The sequence below is a fragment of the Stigmatopora nigra genome, chromosome 11 (assembly GCF_051989575.1).
Source record: "Stigmatopora nigra isolate UIUO_SnigA chromosome 11, RoL_Snig_1.1, whole genome shotgun sequence".
Taxonomy (NCBI): domain Eukaryota; kingdom Metazoa; phylum Chordata; class Actinopteri; order Syngnathiformes; family Syngnathidae; genus Stigmatopora; species Stigmatopora nigra.
Genome location: NC_135518.1, coordinates 7,416,012 through 7,435,665, shown reverse-complemented (window position 1 = coordinate 7,435,665; position 19,654 = coordinate 7,416,012). Strand labels below are relative to the sequence as shown.

Genomic DNA, 19,654 nt, shown 5'->3' with positions numbered 1-19,654 from the left:
GGCTGGCAGGGAATGAAAAAACATTCCTTGGAACATCTCTTCATTGGCTGCCAACCCTCCCAGTTCAAATGATAGGGAAGAAAGAAACATGTTCCAGTCGTCTTTGCAAATGAACCAATTTCTCATTTTATTCAATCCATGGAAGGACAGCGGTGATGCAAACAAGAAGACGTTATTTAGTCCGACGCAGTCGGGTTGCTGCGCTCGCCCCTCCGCACGGGAGAAACTATAAGGCCTCGTCTGACTCCTCAGACTGTCGTTACTCTCATGACCAGCTCTCGTGCGTTCCCGCCGCCTTGGTTGCGGGGCTCCGACGGCCTCAGATGGCTGAGGATCTGTAGGAGATTGTAGGGGCAATGCGGGTCGGTTGCCACGCCCCCCTCGGGAGCCCCGTCGGCGGCTACCACCGCACCGCCGGTGGTGGACGCCGCCGCCATTAGCGAGGACGTGGAGGCGGAGGCCCCGAGGCCTGTCTGGTAAGCCCGATGAGTCCTTTCCGCCGCCACGTCCTTCAGGTCAACGTTGTCCATGGTTTTGTCGTAGTTGAGGACTTTCCACTGTTGGTTGACGGCTTGCCAGCGGTGGAAGATTCGAAACACGGAAGGCCCCTCGTGGACGATCAATGCTGGGAAAGAGAATCGATAACCAAAGTTAGCTTTTGGTTAATTGTTAACAAACATTGCTTTGACCCCGAGAAAGTGGCCATGCAGCATTTTGTATGTTTTAAAGTCAGGGAAGCAAAAGTAAACCATTTGGTTTTTGGGTATCGTTCAATAATCGCTCACCGCACTTTGAAATGACTTATTGATTTTCTGCTCTTGAAACTGGCATTGGAGAAGAAGAAGCCATTTGTAACACAAGTAGCTTGCGGTACGCAGTCCGGCGTAAATAATCAGTTTAACTTGGAGGCTACTGCCAGCAAAACTTGGCTCTACTTTAAAATCAAGGCTCAGGTTCGCTCGGTGCCATTGACGGCTATAGATGTTTTCATTAGTTCCATTTTTATTGTTATATTATACATTTTTTATTTATTTACTCTATTTCCAATTTATAAATCTTACGCTTTCAATTGTTTGAAAAAAAAAGGAATTTGTTGATGAGAAAAAAAACATGGAATGTTTTTGTATTGTTTCGTTAACTATGCTAAAAATAATATTTATTTGTGACTGTACTGTATTCATTCATTTTAGTATAGGTAAAATTAAAAAAGGAACATATTTGCACAGTTTTATCATCTTTATAGTGATCTATTTATTTATAAAATAATTCATTTCATATTATTTATTGTTTTTTAAATACAAGTATATTCTAGAAAAAAATCTTACATTATGTTTTCATCAACAAACACTAATCATTCGCTGCCAACCGTCAAAATATACCTTGTTATTTCCTAATGTAATAATGCCACTGCAGAATGATTTTAACAATAGTTTAATGATGGACAAGAAAATATATCAGCTCCTCATTTTCAACACGCCCCCACTCCAAATGAAAGTCTGCCAGATGTCAAGTTCACTTTTAACTGATTCTGCTGTCAATCTTGACCACACCGGAGAAATAATCACCTCCCTGCCTCCTTCCCTCCTCCTTCTCCTCCTGCAGAACTACTCAAAGAGTTTTCCTACCGCTTTCCTCGCGGGAAGACGTCAGACTTAAAACGAATGATGCTACAAATGTTACTTTCATCAGGACATGTGGAAGATGCACCCCCGCCCTTACCGTCAATCCTTCAACGAGGGACTCTCAAAAGTGTCACCAAGTGAGAAATCTATTCAAATGTATGCAATGAAACCTACTTCAAAGATGTTCCATTTACTGGGTGACATTGTATTAAAAGAAATGTTTTAGTACTATCTGCTGTTTTAAATGAATTTATGGGTGCAGAATCCACCTATCATGTCACATAATGTTGCCAATAATTGTTGAATTGTCTTCACTATTATTTTCTCACTATAACACACAAAGGATTCAACAGCACTGACATTTCCTTTGCTGGATTCTCTTAAATCCGACAGTGTCGGGAACAGAACGGAACGGAGCGACTCACCTATGCAGACGACGTCCATGAAGCCGTACATGCCGTAGCAGATCTGGAAGAGCAGGTCTTGGCGCTGCCAGCGCGCTGACGGGCTAAACGAGGACCAAACTAACCAGGAGATGCTGGCCATGAGGAAAAGAGAGCCCAAGATGGCTGCAGCAATCTGCACTTTCTCAATCACCGTGAGGGAAATGGACTGCCACTGCCAGACACACAAGGTCAGTCGTCAAAGTATTAATTACAGTATCGTCGTTAAATATAACTTACTTTGCTAAGTCTGCCTTTGTAGCTATCATTCAATGCCAATCAGGTACATTATTCTAATACGAGTAAGTGTTGAAACTAAGCTAAAACCTTATTTATTTCTCTAAATAAATCTCAAAACACGTGGCAAACATTTTGAATTTTTATGACACACTGTGATGTGTTAACTTGAGCTGAACTCTTTCCCTGAAGGAAATTGCCTTTCCTAATTTGTGTATCACTTTAAAGCAAGTGCCTCGAAATGGAATACATGATGTAAATAGACTGCAATGTCACCCAAGCACTTGATATTTTCCAGTTTATTCACCCGTTTTGCCTCCCACTCATGTAGCAGAGTTGCAGTCTAAGATCTTTCGTCATTATCCTCGCAAATAATTCCTTTCCGTAGATGGAAAAGGCTGTCATCTCTTTTTTAAAGATATAAATTGAATCCGTCAACCTTTATTCAAGGCAACTCAACAGATCTTGACCTAAATATCAAATAATGAGTTGACATCCTCACCTGCAGCGGGTTCTTTGTGCTTATGGCGATGACCTGGTATTTGTAATAGCAAAGCTCACAGGCCCAGGAACCCCGCTCGCTGATCCATTTGATGAGGCAGGGCTGATGGGTACAACGGACTGAGCCGCTGCAGCGACATGGGCTCAGGAGCTCCCCCTGCGTAAAATCAAGCTTTATTACAAAATGGGTAGAAATTCAATGAAGTAGTACAATGTAACAATTTTGGGGTAGGAAAACACCCATGTGGTGCACTTATATTTTCACATTATGGAGCATAAATGACGACGACCAAATGCTTGCAGGGTAAAGTTGCTAGTTGCAATTGGCATACAAGATGTATCTTTCATTATAGATTAGTTTTATTCTGTTTTGTTCATTTTTATTAGCTTTCATTTTTCCTAAATGGATTATTGCCATGTAATGTCATCATAGGCAGTGAATCATACTTCTTTATCTTTATAATTCTAAACCTAATTCACACCCAGAACCTTGTGATGCAAATGTGCTGGTAACGTGATCTCAAATTGTAAAATGGCAGTGCTTGTCCGCGTTGTTAACGTTCTGAAATCAGTGGGAACAGGCTGCTGGGGGTTGAATAGAAAGGCCTGTCCACAGATGGTTCGAGTGGGCGTGTATTGGCAGAAGCGTCAGAACACTTGTGACGTGTCCGGCGGGACTCGACACGCTCGCTGTGACGGCACGGATCGCCGCCAAGAGCTGAAGAGTAAATGCGAGCATCTGATAATAAACGTGGCATTCCAGCCTACTCGCGCAGGAAGTCACAACTAAATGTCCTTTTGTTGATCAAACAGCAGAGCAACAAAAAACTGAACAATGTGCCCGTCTGTGTTCGAATAATGCAGATTTGAACACCGTATTAGGACTGTGTTATCACCAAAACGCTTTGCCGATCATTTATCTATAGCCCGTGGCATTACTCAAAAGCTCGGCGTTAGTCCAAGTGCACTCCATTAACTTTAGGGGGAGGAAGATTGCATTATAATAAACCTTTTGCTACAGAAAATGAATTAAGGAGGGGGGGAAAGGGCAATGGTGCTCGCATCTTTGAGCTTTGGCTATTTATCAGAGATCGGGGACAACAGGCAAAGGCATTCTTTTTTATATGTTTTTATTGTGTTATGGCGAAGTGGAGTCGATCCTTTAGTAGTCGAATGCAGGCAGAGGCATTTTGTGCGGCTGCAGGCAGCAAAACTCAGAAAGCCATTCGCCGCTAATGAGCATTCACCTTGGCATTCCCTTTAAAAATCGATGCAGGGAGTGGTATACTCATAGTTGGTGACATGGTGGAAGACAAATTTGCGTGGAGCATGAAGAATTGCTACAGCAGATTCAGATGATGACTTTTTTTCCCAAGACCAGTCTTGATATATGGCCTAGAGTAGTTCTGAGGAAAAGACAGGAGGCGGAGCTAGAAGAAGTGGAGATGAAGTTCTTGAGGTTCTCCTTAGGAGGGACTAGGTTCAATAGGATTAGAAGTGAGACAGTAAGATAAGAGCCACAGTTAAGGTTACCTGTAACATTGTTTTCTATAGCGTATTTAAAATTTTGGTACAATTTATTTTTTAGTATACTATTACTAATCCAGATATGATGCTTCACTGAAATCAGCAGGTGGTTGGTCCGCAGAGAAACTAGTGTGTGTGTGTGCGTGTTTAAAAATCCTTTACGCCCCCTCCGAAAAATGATAGCATGCCACTATGCCAGCACGGCCATTACTCCAAACCCAAAAAACTAATGACATAAAACATCAAGCTTGGTTGCTCAAGTGTGTAAAGCAGTGACAGTCCCCTGAACAAAATGAGTGGGAACGCATTGCGATGGCTAGATATGATCATGCCACCAAATACGCAACATTATGCAGCGTCTGCTTTGCATTTCACTGATGTTTCCAGCGATGATTGCTTGAGGAATGAATTGGAGCGTTTTAAGTGAGCCGAGACACGAGGAAGCCCACTTCCTCGGAGATTAATTTAAGAGCTATGACTGGGGGAGGGCTGGGCTGGGGTGGGGTGGTGGTGAATCTATTGCCGTTAAAATGAGCACCGTTATGCCCGAGATGAAATGAGACAAAAGAGGCCTAGAATGAGATGGTTGATTTTCTTTTGAAATTGCTTTTGTCTGGGCCACTTCCAACAAAAAAAGCAGCACGTCTGTCTGCAAAACGTATTGGAAGAATGACACCAACTTCACCCCGAAGACTACTTATTGTGCCGTAGAGTCCAAGTGCATTCGGCTGTGTTGCCACTTAGCCAAGTGTGGATTCTGAGGTGAAACAAGATAGACGCAGTTGCCGCCCTGCAGGATGACTGCCTTCATTTTCGATCAAATTGTACATCATTTCCAAAAAAACCTGGCTATTTCGCAGCAATTAGAGCAAGAATAGAGCTGCATAAGACTTTGAGGGCAGTGGGCTGTGGAAAGGAGCTCGGGCAATTCCGAGTAACCACCAGCTAAATTACTGATGGTGTTGTGATGTGACACTTGTTAACATACTCTGGGATCCATTAAAAGTTGTTAAGACAGGTTAAAAGGAGGGTCGGGTACCCGTATACAACAGTACTTAGTCTAATAAAAAAAAAATGTATATATATATATATATATATATATATATATATATATATATATATATATATATATATATATATATATATATATATATATATATATATATATATATATATATATATATATATATATATATATATATATATATATATATATATATATATATATATATATATATATATATATATATATAGTAATAATGCATGGAACAAAGGCCATAAATTGCTGGTGTGCAATTTTACTTCCACAAGGGATGCCTCGCTTGACGATTTAATACTGAGAGAATCATAACATGAAGAAAAATGTAGTGCCGCGGGAGTGATCATGTCGCCTATACAACCTGGCAGCGAGACGGTCCCATTGTTGTGGGCTTTTTACATAACAAGTGTCATCCTCGTTATCTCTTTTTGTGCAAACAAGAGGGTTATATTGGGCTTTACTCTCTTTGTATCTCCAGAAATCGCAACACAAAGCGAGAATTAGCTTGTAAAACATTTGATCTGGTTCGAAGGGACCGCAGGCACACATTTCTCTTTTTTGCTTATGTATTTATAGACACTGTGCAAGGACGCTTGGATTAGCTCCCACGTTAGTTTTAGTGGGACGTGTAGTGCTCCAAGAATTGAAGTCGAGAGAGGATGACTTACGCGGCTTGATTTTGAGGTTAGTGGAAGTATTGGCTTAAAATCACATTGATTTTTTTTCAGTTTTAGAAACATTTTTCCCCCCAAGACATTCTGACAAAACCAACAGTAATTATTGTCATTTTCACTGAGAATAATAGAGTATGGAAATTGTGATCAGCCACTGTGAATTCACAATTCAACAAGGGGTACATGTTGGCCAGTCACATCCAGTAACACTCATACCTAGAGGCAATTTAGATTGTTCACTCGGCCTACCATGCATGTTCTTGGGGTACCCGGTGAAAACCCACGCAGGCCTAGGGAGAACATGCAAACTCAACACAGGAGGGCTAACCTGAGTTTGAACCCAGGACTCCAGAACTGAGGCTGACGCACTAACCACTCGTTCCACTGGGCCGCCAATTGTGTTCATATGTTTTTATATCTAATCCTGATTGTAAATGATCTCACATTTGGATTTCTGTCAATCAAAGCATGCAGCACAAATGCAATTTCAAATCAGATTGGACAAACAGAAGCTGTTCTCTATCGTTGCCAGAATCAAAAGACCTGTTCCACTGCACTTGTTTCTCTCACGCCATTTTTTCTTGTTGTCTCGCACCTTGTAGACAGAAGTGTTTTTAGGAGAAGAATCGTCACATCAAATCAGTCGGTGTACGTGACAATGTTAAAAGCCGAGGCAGGTGGAACGACTAACATCCCTGCTGGCTCTATCACTCACAGGTATGTGGACCTTTCGCTTATCTCTCCTTTCAGAAACGTGCACGGTTCACAGCCATCTGGCTTCGGTGGAGAGACAACATCCCAAGCACGAGCGCTAAGAGATAAGACTGCATTCAATCAAGCTTTATTGACAAACTGTGACGTATCAAGGAGACGTCGATAACTTGGCGGGAGGAGGCCACGGGAAATGCGCTGCTTTGTATGCTGGGCAAAATTTGCTGAACCATGAGAAATGGTGTGGGAAAGAAAGAGGTAAAAAGAAAAAAAAAAGCTATGCAGCCTCTGGACACTGTATTAGTAATAATTAAAAAGCCGAACCTGAGAGGTGAAAGCATGCACTGAGATGCAAAAAGAGTAATTAGCTGAGCCTTTGTTAGCCATTAGAAAGGCAATGACCATGAAATGATAGAGTAAGTTGCAGGCTTTGCATAAAGACAAAAGGACACGTTAATTGCTTTCTATATGCTCATTGAGGAAGTGACTTTTGGACTTTTTCCGAGCCACTGACGACGAAAGACATTCAATCTCATTGGGAGGTCTGGCATGAACAATAATAGACATCAAATCCATTTCAACTTGGATGACCAGCAGGGAGTAATCAGGTTTCACTGCCATTGGCGGCGATAGACGCAAGACCAAATTTGACTAGTGGGGCGGCAGCAATTGTTCAATCCACCCCTGCCTGCCCTCTCAATCAAAATAGATGGGACATCTTTCACTCAATGGGAATTTTAATTCATATATTGTAAGTTATGCATTTTTTCCTCATTATTTTGCGGCACATTTAGAATTCTGTCATTTTTACCCTATGTATTATTGTAAAATTTGTAGTGTTCTAATAATTTCAGGCATAATATACGGTATTTTGTCACATATTGCGTATAGGCCGTACCCTTAAAATTGTTTTAAAATTGTTGAATTTTACGATTTCTCTCGTATAAAACGCCCCCTGATTCACAATTTTCTTCTTTTTTTTGGTAACAAATACGGCATATATACGAGAAAATACAGTAATAGAATGATATAACATTGCACTTTAAGTTTAAAAAAATACATCTGTTTTTTCCCCCTAATCCTGTTATAACAACTATTTTTTTCTTCACTAATAAGATGACAAGGACTATTTCCTGGATGGTCAGGACAAGGACAAGTCTTCTCCAGTCGCTGCAGCCTTGCACTGAGATTGGCTTCTCTCGTCCAAGACCTTGGAAATACAGGCAAGAATGCTACCCCGTGATGTATTTATATGCCGTGTTAACTTCAACATGATTCCCAACCACGCTTTACAACACATTAGTGTGCTGTGAAAGGTCTAGACTAGAAATAATCTTTGTTCATCAATATGGTGGCGATGTATAGTGACAGGCTGAACAATGAAATGTCATGACATGCACAACACAATAATGATAGCCTGCCTACAGCCCATCAGTCTAAGATTTTACAGAGTGCATTTCCATAAATGGACATGGTAATTATTACTTCAGTAATCAGTAAAACCTTATCTTATCAGTACCACAGTTTGTATGTTTCTAATTACCCTTTTTTATGGCTCCATTTCATAGCCCAAAACTTAAGTTTTGATTAATATTTAGATATATTGCTACGGTGCATATACTATTTGTTCCCTGCCTGGCCCCAAAAACTTAAGTAATTGATCACTTAACCTGCACTTTGCCTAAGGGACTGTAATACCCTCATGCAAAGTTATTTATTGAATACGACGCTCAACACACATGAATCCAATGCGTTAAATCCTAAATGTCAATTATACGCTGTTACTGCCACAGGCAAGTGAATACTACTTCACCTAATTTCTTTCTCAGGTCAAGCTGCAACAACAGCTTAAATCCAGTTTCACACCAGAAGGCACTGACCTTCCTGAAAATCAACCGTGTTCTTCTTAGTCAAAAGGTCAGCTTTTTTTCTGGTAAGCATGCTTTCAATTCCTTTGATGAGGATTTACATACAATTATATGGCTTTTTTTTATTGTTCTGATGCAAATTTAAAATGAGATTTTCAGATAGTGTTTCCAGACAACTCTCTGAAATTACAATAGGCCCTTTGCAATTAAATTCATTCATTTTCTGTACCGCTTATCCTTTTTACAATTATGTGACAAAATATTTTTTATTACCTTCTTTGACATCTCTGTGAAAAGAGTGTCTAATTATCAGCAACGAAATACATATGTCCAAATGAAGCTCCTCAACTCACTTTGTTCCCTAGTTACCGATGTATCGCCAGAGGGCGCCAAAACAACAGTTATCCAACTTTATTGTATAGTATTAGCTTTTAAGCGAGTCCTAGGTTCAAACCCAGGTCGGGCCATCTTTGTGGAGTTTGCTTGTTTTCCCCGCGCCTGCGTAGGTTTCCTCCGGGTACTCCATTCCAAAAACATGCATGGTAGGCTAATTGGACACTCTAATTTGCCCTTAGCTATGGATGTGAGACTGTGAGTGTGAATAATTGTCCTTTGTCTCCTTGTGCCCTGCGCAATTCAGGGTGTCTGTCCCCTACCTCGGGCCCGGAGACAGCTTGGTTTGGCTCCAGCACCCCACGCCGCCCTACTGAGGATAAAGTGGTTCAGAAAATGAGATGAGCTTTTAAGTGGACTATTCAATCACTGAGCCATTTTACAGTTTTGTGTAAAAACAGTGAATAGGTGAGTTTTCGATTTCCGTTTGACTGTGACTAGTCTGAGTCATGATGGCCAGATTAAATCCGTAAATCAATGTACCGCTGAATTTTGTTTCCATAGGGGTGACAGAGTGCAATTGTTGTAGGTGCACGGACTCAATAAATGTGATGAAAAGACCGCAGTGTTGTTTCCTACATGTGAAGACTGTTGGAATTGGAAGGAATTGTGCATGAAAACCAAGCCTAGGAAATCACCAAACTCACATGCTCCGGTCCCTGGAAGCAGATCCTGCACACGGGCGTCCTGAAGCCGCTTTCCGTGTAGCTAGTGAGGGAGAACCTCTCCTCCAGTTTGCCCTTTGAGCAGTCGTCCGAAGAGCCGCCGCATCCGCGCAGCGCCGCCGACAGTTCCGCGGCGTCCACCCAGCCCGGAACGGCCGGTCCTCGCTCGGTGGCGGCCACGGGCGGGGTGCCACGCTCGGCGACGCCCGGCTCACGGCTCTGCGTGCCTTGTCCGCTCATGGGGCTGAGCTGGGAAGTCGTCGGCGGTGGAGGCGGAGGAGACCCCGCCGCCCCCGGCGGCCCGAGCAGGAGCAGCCTGAGGTCACCAAGCAGGACGCAGCAGCGGTTCTTCAGCATCCCCTGGTTTCGCAGCATCGGCCCGGCAGGTCCCAGTAAGTGTTCCCGGCCACCCAGTCACAGCAGCACCGCGGCGCAGGGGCGCATTGCGCGTCCCCCCCTCCTTGGTGCTGAGCCGACGGGATATTTTACGAGCTAGTATTCCTTTCCCAAATGGAGCGTCCTTATTTTTTTTCTTTCCTTAGCGTCCGGACGACAGCGAGTACATCCAAAAGGCCAGCAAATCCCACGGAGGTAAACAAGTGTCCGAAGCCATTGGGCGGAGGAGCTGGAAGGAGGAAAGTGGAACGTTAGATTGATGGGCTTTTGCATTTGACTAATAAGGATGTGACCACTGTCTCCTTCTTCTCACGGCCTGCTTTTTGCACGCCACAAACTCCAATGTGGCATCCTTTAAACTAAGCCCCATCACCGTTCTCGCCTTTATGCAGGGAGCAAAACAAGGCGTGCGCATCTTACCTGTTCAGCTACGATGATTTGTGCACGATTTTTCCTCATCATCCCGCACCGACCCATCCCTAGCCTACCCTACCCTACCCCGCCACACATGCTGTCGGCTGCGGCTTTGCCTCCGTGGAAAGCTAGGTGGACGCGTCCGCCGATGATGGGGTGTAATCCCACGCCAGCGTCCGAGCGTCTTGCCGTGGGCGAAGAAAGCATCCGTTGCGTCTGGTGCCGTGTGAACGCTGGCTGGTGCTGCTGCCGAGTGGATGGATGCTGCCAAGCATCGTGCAGTCTGGGACGGAGCCCACAACAGACGCAACACACACACACGCGCGGGCGCGCGCGCGCACTTCGCCCCCCAATCCTCCCTCCACCCGCCCCTCCACGCCATCCATGTATGCGGCGAGACGGATCTGGTATAAGTATATGTTCTTAGTCTCCTAATATACCACAAGAACAAATAATTAAATGCGAGTGCTTTCTCGCTGATATGATAATTAAATCCAAAGTAACAGGTAGATGTGGAAACATGTTTTCATATTTTTAGATAGGATTTGTACATTGTTTATTGAGCAGGAATGACGTGGCTGCCACAATAGGGCATAACAGTTTCTGTATATTTGTCTTGCATATTTTTTAAAGATCAGAAGTACTGGGACAGCTTCAACAAAGTGAATCACATCAATGAGAAATCAGACCATCGGTGTTTTGTACATGCCCCGATGAGAGTCACCAAGTGTAAGTAGACGCTTACTGTAGTTGAGAAAAAAAAACACATTTGAGACATATTTACAATTAATATGTACCCCAAATAAGTCCTTTAGTAATTATATGACAATCTGAGTAAACAATCCATCCGCCCACTTTAGGCGGAAGTACACGCCCTCTCCACCACGTGGAGCCCTGTTATTGAACGTCATTTCCTGCGCGCCAGTTTCGTGCAACAAACATGTCTAATTAAGAGCGTTGCTACCTCGTAAAGTTTCTTCGATCACGCGCTTCAAACAAGACAGTATCATCTTGTGTTTGAGATCTAACTGCACATTGCAACTGCTTTCTCGCCAGATGAACTTTCACTTCCATCAAGGTAGCGATTTGCTTTATATTAACTTGGAAACTTTCCTAAATTGGCTATCGTTGGTAGCCGTCAATGCTAAATCGCATGTCTGTTTACAGTCCAGATGTGAGCCGTTTTTAGAGATCGTCATGTCTGCCCCGCTGACAGCCGAACAGCAGCGGATGATCGAAGAAAATAGACGGAAAGCTTTAGAAAGGAGAGCCCAGAGGCTCGGACTGAACGCGATCACCCCACCGGACAGCAGCGCTGCATCAACAGTCCCTCAGCGGTTTGTTCCACCGTTCTTGCAGGAAGCACACGTGAGTAAGAATCATCACAAAAATGCCCAGTAGTTTGGAAATGGAGACTTTTTGCCCAAACTGCTTAGGATATTGTAAAGTATCAGAGTACAAGATTCACTCACTGGCTGCAGATGACAGTGATTAGTGAGGCAGATTTGCTTTGAAAATGGCAGATTTTTTAAAATTTTTATTTTTTTACATTAACTCCACGGTAATTTTGTCCAATTGCCACTTCCAACCATGCAATTAGGGAAATCAATCAACATCCCTCCCACAATTGGGTCAGATCTAATTTTGATGGCCATAGACGTCCAATTAATTTGGACTGCAAGGGCTGACATGCATGTAAAATGTCTTAAATTCTCTTACTTCCCATTTGAGATTGATCAGGGTGCACAGTTTTCTCACCATGTTACTTTTAACTCGTATGCTGCCATTGGGGTAGATACAAGGCCCATCCATTTGGACTGGGAGGGTTGGCATGCATCTGTACGGAGTCTTAAATTCTCTGATTTACCAATTGAGTTCTGTCAGGCTTCATATCTTCCTCATCTTGTTACTTTTGATGTATTTTTTGCCAATGAAGACTGTAGACGTCCAATCCATTTGGACTATAAAGGGTTGGCAGAAATGTGGCGCCAGTGAAATTCCACTTCAGTTACCCATGATGGCAAATTAATTCCAAAAACTAAATATAAATAAGAATGTGTCAACACTTAAAACACAGATTTTAAAAAAATACAAAACAAGCCAATAACAAACCACCTCAATAGTCAAAATTGTGATTTAATGCCGACATGGCATGTTCCCTTATAATAAGCCTTTTTTTTTCTTTAAGCCTAATTCTAAAAATACCAAGCCATTCTCGCATGGTTCCACCGTGAATGTTTCTCTTCAACGCGGTGCTAATACTCCTCGATACTTCAAAGGCGGGTTGCACAATGAAACTAATTCACCGCTGTCTTTCCTCGTAGACGTCAGACAGAGACACACCTCCCCCAAGCAAGCGCCAAAATATCAAGCAATCCCCGACGAACACCGACAGCAGCATTAGGAGCGCCAGTCCCGCTCTGTTCGACGATAGGCAGCCCTCACCCAGTAGTACAGCAGTGGGCTCCTTCTACAAACAAGCAAACAAACCCACATCAGACTTGCCACCATTAAAGGCCACGCCTGCTCAGAAACCCGCCGTATCCACCAGAGGCAGATGCGTGCCGTACACTGATGGCCGCTTCAGAGTGGAGGTGGGCTACAATGTACAACTCCTTGCACTTTTTAAATCCATCCCATCCAAGGCATATGGTGAGTCGCCAAGCACAAGCATCACCACAAACAACACACCACAATATTTTATCCAGTGCATCACTTAAAATGTCAGCAACAGCCAAGTTAAGACAAATTGGCATCCATTTTAGTTAAAAATTAAGTTGCTTGAATACTTGCAGCTACTCTATAACCTTAAAAGTTGGCTGTATAGATGGAATATGTGTGCCATTTATTTTTGTTGTGTTAATCATCTGGTGTGTTGGATTTATTTTTTAAACAAAATTATGGTTTTAGATTGATTAGTGTTTCTATTGGACATTATGACTGCTCGTATTTTTATTTTTTTTATCTATTGAAAAAGCCAACTGCTAGGCACACCCAGCCAAAAGCTGACATATGTTGCTAACGTAATCCTTGGCTCTGATCTGACACCCAAACACTCTTTGTGGCCGCATAAATCCAATTTATAATGCCCATGGTCAGCAATATAGACATCTGTCCATTGCAGCCTTCTTAACACCAATTAAGTGGCTATATATATCCATCCGATTTTTATTTTCGACATAATCGCTTCAGCCATTTGTGTCTCAATGCTGATCTAATGCACACTTGACTTACTAAGTTTATAGTGCTGGATGAAAAGATCTTTTTATTTTAGTCAAAATGACAACGGAATTTCTTGTGTTTTACATTTACTTGGGTTATTGTTGTATTATGTTTACATTTCATGATCTGGAACAAAAAGAAATATTATAAATGGACAAATATTTTTCGAACCTATTGGGATACAATGAATCACGATATATAGCACCATATGGATGTGATATATTGTCACACCCCATATTAATATTCAGACATATGATACATGCATAAAGCACAGCACCAATACATATAGCAACAGAATTTCCTCCTAAACCGTGAACCCTGTTTTTTGACTTTTAGACCCAGCATACAAGTTTTGGAGCTTCAGCATGGAACATTACAATCTCCTAAGTATGTTTCACCCCCCCAACATGTCACAACATCACATGCCATTTGATTTCAATTTGTGTAACAATTTCCCCACTCCACCGCAGTGACAGAAGCAGCGTCGATTGCCTCGGTGTCCCTGAAGCCTCTGGTTGGGGTCGAAGGATGGGACATGGCGGCGTTGACCAGCAAAGCTCAAAATGGCTCATCACTGACCGCTTTGCTGAAACTGTGCAACGGCTGGCAGAAACCAGGGGTTGTCCTCCAAGGCCAATGCGTACTCTTGTCACCCTCCAGATTTGAGATTGATATCGGTTACCAGACCGACATAATCGAAGCATTCAAGCAGATGCCTTCAAAGGCCTACGGTACTGAATATATACCGTTGAGTAATTGGACCTGCAGTCTAAATCCGTACTCATTGTTTTTGCAGACATGAATACAAGAACTTGGAGCTTTTCACTGGAGGACTACTTGAGACTGAGTGAGTTTTGCCCAATGGATTTGTCCGACTGTTGCAATCTCGCGTAACGGCACCGCGTTCTGTTCCCAGTGGAGCGCCTCAGTGGGATAGCAGGCGTGGAGGTGGAGCCTCTTCCGCGGGCGATAGTCCAGGCCTTTTCGGCCAACTTCGAGGGGCCTCCGGCCAAGTTGGACGTCCCTGAGGCCGACCTGTCCTGCGTCGACCCCGTGATTACAAGCAGCCTTATGCCCTTCCAGATGGAAGGAGTCAAGTAGGTACTCGGGGAGACTTTGCACTATTTTTTTTTTCATCAATATTTTTTATTAGCCCTAACAGAAATGATTGTTAAGTATTCATTGTTTTTTTTTTTTTGTTCTATTCATCCTCACAACAGCCATGGGGGGTGCTGGAGCTAGTCCCAGCCAACTTCCAGACCCTTAATTAGTGTATAGCCAATTGCAGTAATAAGAATTAATCAGGTAGTCATACTTAATATTCACATGAAATGAAATAAGTATATTCAGTATACATTTTATTTTGATATGAAATCTATTAACTAACTGCCTCCCATTGACACCAAAGGATATCCAAAAATATTGCTTGAATAAATTTCTTATTTTTCAAAAAGGATGACCAAAATATTAAAATCTTATGGCAATATTAGAGTATGACCAATTCCATTTCATTGACTTAATTTTATTCTATTTTTTTTGCTCAATGTTAACATCCAAAGCAAGGAATGTTTTCTCTTTCCCTTATATTTGGAGAGGAGTGACACAATTCTCCCTTGAGTTTGTTGTTTGTTTAGTCTTGATCAGAGGTTAGAAATGTCAGAATTCCCATTGGTGGATGAAATGTCTCTTCATCTCAACTGTGCCTTTGCAGTTTTGCTGTGTCAAAACAAGGTCGCCTGCTCCTAGCTGATGAGATGGGTTTGGGGAAGACTGTGCAGGCCATCTGCATCGCTGCCTACTACAGTAATGAGTGGCCCGTTCTCGTGGTGGCTCCTTCCTCTGTGCGCTTCACCTGGGCTGAGGTAAAAACAAGAGTCACATCAACTTGTTGAATAGTTCAAAAAAATGAAAAACTCCTCCCTATACTCTGTTTTTTCCTCTACACATTTGTACATCATACTTTGGGTCACGTCGGCCCCCATATTTGGTATATGAGTACAGTTCAATGAAAAGAATACAGTATGTCTTTTCTGTGTCAGGCTTTCCGTCGCTGGCTCCCATCGTTGAATCCCGAGTGTGTGAATGTGGTGGTAAAGGCCAAAGACAACCTGCAAGCAGGGTTGGTCAACATCGTCAGCTACGACCTACTCAGCAGGATGGACAAACAACTTCCAGGCAATCCATTTGACGTCATCATCATGGTCAGTTATGAGTACAATTATTAGATAGACTTTTTATTGTTGTTGCTGATTATTGCCACCTTTTGCCCACCAGGATGAATCTCACTTCCTAAAGAACATAAAGACAGCTCGTTGTAAAGCTGCATTGCCGCTACTAAAGGTTCTTCCCTTTTCTCTTTTGTTCAATTTTCAAATCAAAAGATTTGAGGAATTTGAATGAATCTTTCATGTTTTTCTATACACTCAGGCTGCAAAGAGGGCCATCCTCCTATCAGGGACTCCTGCTATGTCTAGACCTGCTGAGCTCTACACGCAGATTCTGGCTGTCAAACCCAATCTCTTCCCAAGTTTTCATGAGTTTGGGTTGCGCTATTGCGATGCCAAACAGGTGACTACTTTTAAAACAAGGTTCTTTTTTTAATTTCTTTATTTTTTGTGCAAGTTTTTTTTCTCTTGACTTTTGACCAATTTATTTACCCAATTTGCTCCAGATTAGGGTTATAATATAATATTATAGGGACTTGTAATTTATTTTTGAATCTTCCACCCAAATTTAGTTCATTTAAATTAGTTTTTAGAGTGCATTTACTCATTTGCTGACATAATAATTTTTGTTTAAAATTAAAATTGATTTTTTTAGAAATTTTGATGTGTAAATACTTCTCAGAATTAGATATGTAAAAGAATATTGTTTTTAAATCCCATAGGTGTTAGTTTTATGAACACTACATTTACAGTTTGACCGCCCCTTAAAAATATACATATATATTTAACAAAAATGTCTATTACATTCTAGCTTTTGCTATGTTGTTTGTTATTGTTCACCCTTGGCCCAGTTGACCTGGGGTTGGGACTATTCGGGATCCTCCCACCTGGCCGAATTAAAGTTGCTTCTTTCCGAGTGCATCATGCTGCGGCGCCTCAAATCCGACGTCCTCTCCCAACTCCCCTCCAAACAACGCAAGGTTGTCACGGTGACCATCGGAGACGGAGTCAGCAAACGCACCAAAACGGCTCTGTCGGCTGCTGCCGATCAGTTAGCCAAGGAACATCGTAATGTTAGTTACGCCGCAAAATGCCAAGCATTCTTTTTATTGCGTCCCTTGATTGATTTTTATCTGGCTGTGTTTCAGAAAAAGGAAGAAAAAGAAGCTCTCCTTATGTATTACAACCACACGGCTGAAGCAAAACTGCAAGCTATTACGTGCGTAAATACATTTTGGTGGCGGCCATTGACCGCGGTAGACGTCCAATTGAAACTAAAAGTTTATGCCTTTAAAATGAAATGAAAGAAATTGTAAAATGCTTTTTTTTTTTTTAACACAGGGAGTACATTACAGACATGCTGGAATGTGGACAGGAGAAATTCCTGGTGTTTGCCCATCACAAGTTAGTCCTGGATCACATGACTAGTGAACTCGTTAAAAGGGTGAGTTAAATGGAGGAGGCTAGAGTAAGAACACAAGCGCAAACACTGTCTAAGAGATGATTGGGGTTATTGGCACTGATGATGGGGGCAGTTCATTCAATTCTGGTAATAGTCCCCAACTTGCTTTTAAGCCATAACACGGCGCCCTTTTACCATCTCAGTACAAGCTGAAAGAAAACTTTGCATGATTCTCTTTGCTCCAGGAAGAGCACTTTAGACCATCCCATTAACTTAAGACTCCAAACGGAATTTTCCAAAGCTGTCTGAACCATCATCTCATTAAATATTTAAGTACTGGACAGTAAAAACACTCTCCAAATGTCTTTTTACTATCTTCAACAGAGTATTAAGACTACACTGGAAAGAAAGCATCCATCCATGTTATGTAGGGATTTTTTTTCCTTCATGGACTAATGAACAAAATTAGAGTATACGGTCATGATTTTTATGCAATGAAGTATTTCCTCGAGTGAAATTGTCATATTACAAAAGATAAAAAAAATAATAGATGCCTCTATTCAGGAGTGACTATTGTTGAGGTTCTTCTAGCTAATTGGTATTCAAAATATGTCACGAGTGCCACCAGTGGTACCCAGGCTTTGTCCATTGTAGGTGTTTTTTGAACCCTACCAGACAATACACTAGGGCCCCATTTAACATGATTTTTTTGTGTCATTTTATATATTGTTGTTTCAATATTCGTGATGGCGCAAGATGTCGAATCCATTTTGAATGGAAATGCACCATAAATGGCTTCCATTATAATAATAATAATATATTCTTGGCTCTGGTTGGGATACTCATATTCTTGGTGGTAGTAGTTGTTGTAAAATGTTTGAGAACCACTGTTCTTTTAGCAAACTCCATGTTCTTAACAGGACGTCCCGTTCATTCGAATAGATGGTACCACACCGTCAGGAGAGCGCCAGAGATTGTGTGACAAATTTCAGTTCTCGACAAAGACCTGCGTTGCCGTCCTTTCCATCACCGCGGCGAACATGGGCCTGACGCTACATGCCGCCGACCTGGTCATCTTTGCTGAACTGTTCTGGAACCCTGGAGTAAGAGTTGATTTAAAAAAAAATACATATATTTTGTCAACTATTTAAGGCTGTCTGTTGGGAATTCTTGAAGTCAAGGAAATGAGGTTTTTGCCTGCTTTAGGTTCTCATCCAGGCCGAAGACAGAGTTCATCGCATCGGTCAAACCAACAACGTGAACATTCACTATTTGGTGGCTCAAGGAACAGCTGATGATCACTTGTGGTACAATTTACCAACAGTATCCACGGCAGAGTTGTTTTGAATCCTAATGTCTTTTTCTTTTCCACCCAGGCCTTTGATTCAAGTCAAAATGCAAGTGTTGAAGCAGGTCGGCCTGTCCGAGTCAAACCTCTCAGCCGAAGCGGCGACAGCTCAATTCCACTCAAAGGTAGCAATTTGTTCTTCTACTTTTGCTGTAGGGGCGGATTATTCACGTCGGATCCAGTGTATAACGTTGTAATTTGACATTGTGTAGGATCTCAGTCAGAGGAGCATCACGGAGATGTTTGAGAGGTCTTTCAATGAGGATGACAATGAGGACACAGGAGGACAGTAAGAGGATTCCATTTCTTTGTTAGGAACAAAAAGGTTTATCCAAGCTATTTGGAGTGATCGAAAAAAAATACTTGTATTCTAAGTAAAGGCTGTTTCTAACTATATGGGAGGACGTAGTGGAAATGGTTTTGTTCCAATGATGATTAGTATGACAACTCTGGACTTTTTCACACTTGAGTGGGAGGATTTGATTCATGTGTGTCTCCTAGTTTGAAGGAGAAAAGAAATGAGGTTATGCTAACAACAAATTGGTTAGTGTAGTGTGGCTTTTACAATGAAAAATAAAGGGAACTTGTATCTCAATAGGTCTCATACAGTTTTAATCGAGTAATTGTTAGGGTGAAATCAGCATTTTACTAGAGACTACAATTCAGATTATTCAGATAATTGTCAATATTATCTCATTCAATATTATATTCCATTGAATTTTAATGTAGATAACAAATTACAAAAGTATTACTGTTTTTGTGTAATTTGTACGGCAGTTTTTTTGTAGGTTTTATGTAATACTTAATGGTAGATTCTTAAACCAAAGAGAAATGACATGTTAATTAAATTTGACATTAAAATTAAATTCCTACAATAACAATAAATGATGACAAATCATTTACGATGTCATGAATTCCAACATACTACGAATTAACCATATTGAAAGATTGACTCAAACAAAGTTAAAATATAAATATTTTATGACGGTATTGATCTCCTCCTACCTTCACTGTGTTGCTGTGTATC

The 19,654-nt window shown here is 41.8% G+C and overlaps 2 protein-coding genes across 3 annotated transcripts in view; one reads left to right on the top strand and one right to left on the bottom strand.

The window, feature by feature from the left end:
• Positions 1–102: 102 nt before the first annotated feature.
• On the bottom strand, positions 103–10,850 carry LOC144203885 (E3 ubiquitin-protein ligase MARCHF4-like). The gene is made up of 5 exons (XM_077727461.1): positions 10,497–10,850; positions 9,663–10,305; positions 2,805–2,960; positions 2,048–2,240; positions 103–625 (listed from the first exon to the last, which is right to left on the bottom strand). The coding sequence occupies exons 2-5, from the start codon at positions 10,053–10,055 to the stop codon at positions 249–251; spliced, it is 1,119 nt and encodes a 372-aa protein (XP_077583587.1). The 5' UTR covers positions 10,056–10,305; positions 10,497–10,850; the 3' UTR covers positions 103–248.
• Positions 10,851–11,220: 370 nt separating this feature from the next.
• The window catches only part of smarcal1 (SWI/SNF related, matrix associated, actin dependent regulator of chromatin, subfamily a-like 1), a 40,789-nt gene continuing 32,355 nt past the window's right edge, over positions 11,221–19,654 (top strand). The window contains exons 1-18 of one of the 2 annotated variants that reach the window (XM_077727684.1): positions 11,221–11,568; positions 11,658–11,858; positions 12,815–13,142; positions 14,049–14,099; positions 14,183–14,443; positions 14,509–14,559; positions 14,629–14,809; positions 15,424–15,574; positions 15,752–15,913; positions 15,987–16,052; positions 16,140–16,280; positions 16,729–16,950; positions 17,026–17,096; positions 17,219–17,321; positions 18,200–18,382; positions 18,486–18,583; positions 18,656–18,752; positions 18,840–18,916. In XM_077727684.1, the coding sequence (XP_077583810.1) occupies positions 11,688–11,858; positions 12,815–13,142; positions 14,049–14,099; positions 14,183–14,443; positions 14,509–14,559; positions 14,629–14,809; positions 15,424–15,574; positions 15,752–15,913; positions 15,987–16,052; positions 16,140–16,280; positions 16,729–16,950; positions 17,026–17,096; positions 17,219–17,321; positions 18,200–18,382; positions 18,486–18,583; positions 18,656–18,752; positions 18,840–18,916 (2,414 nt within the window). In that variant the 5' untranslated portion in view covers positions 11,221–11,568; positions 11,658–11,687. Of the gene's footprint in view, positions 11,569–11,657; positions 11,859–12,814; positions 13,143–14,048; positions 14,100–14,182; positions 14,444–14,508; positions 14,560–14,628; positions 14,810–15,423; positions 15,575–15,751; positions 15,914–15,986; positions 16,053–16,139; positions 16,281–16,728; positions 16,951–17,025; positions 17,097–17,218; positions 17,322–18,199; positions 18,383–18,485; positions 18,587–18,655; positions 18,753–18,839; positions 18,917–19,654 lie in introns of both variants that reach the window. The other variant, XM_077727682.1, reaches the window with a different exon arrangement.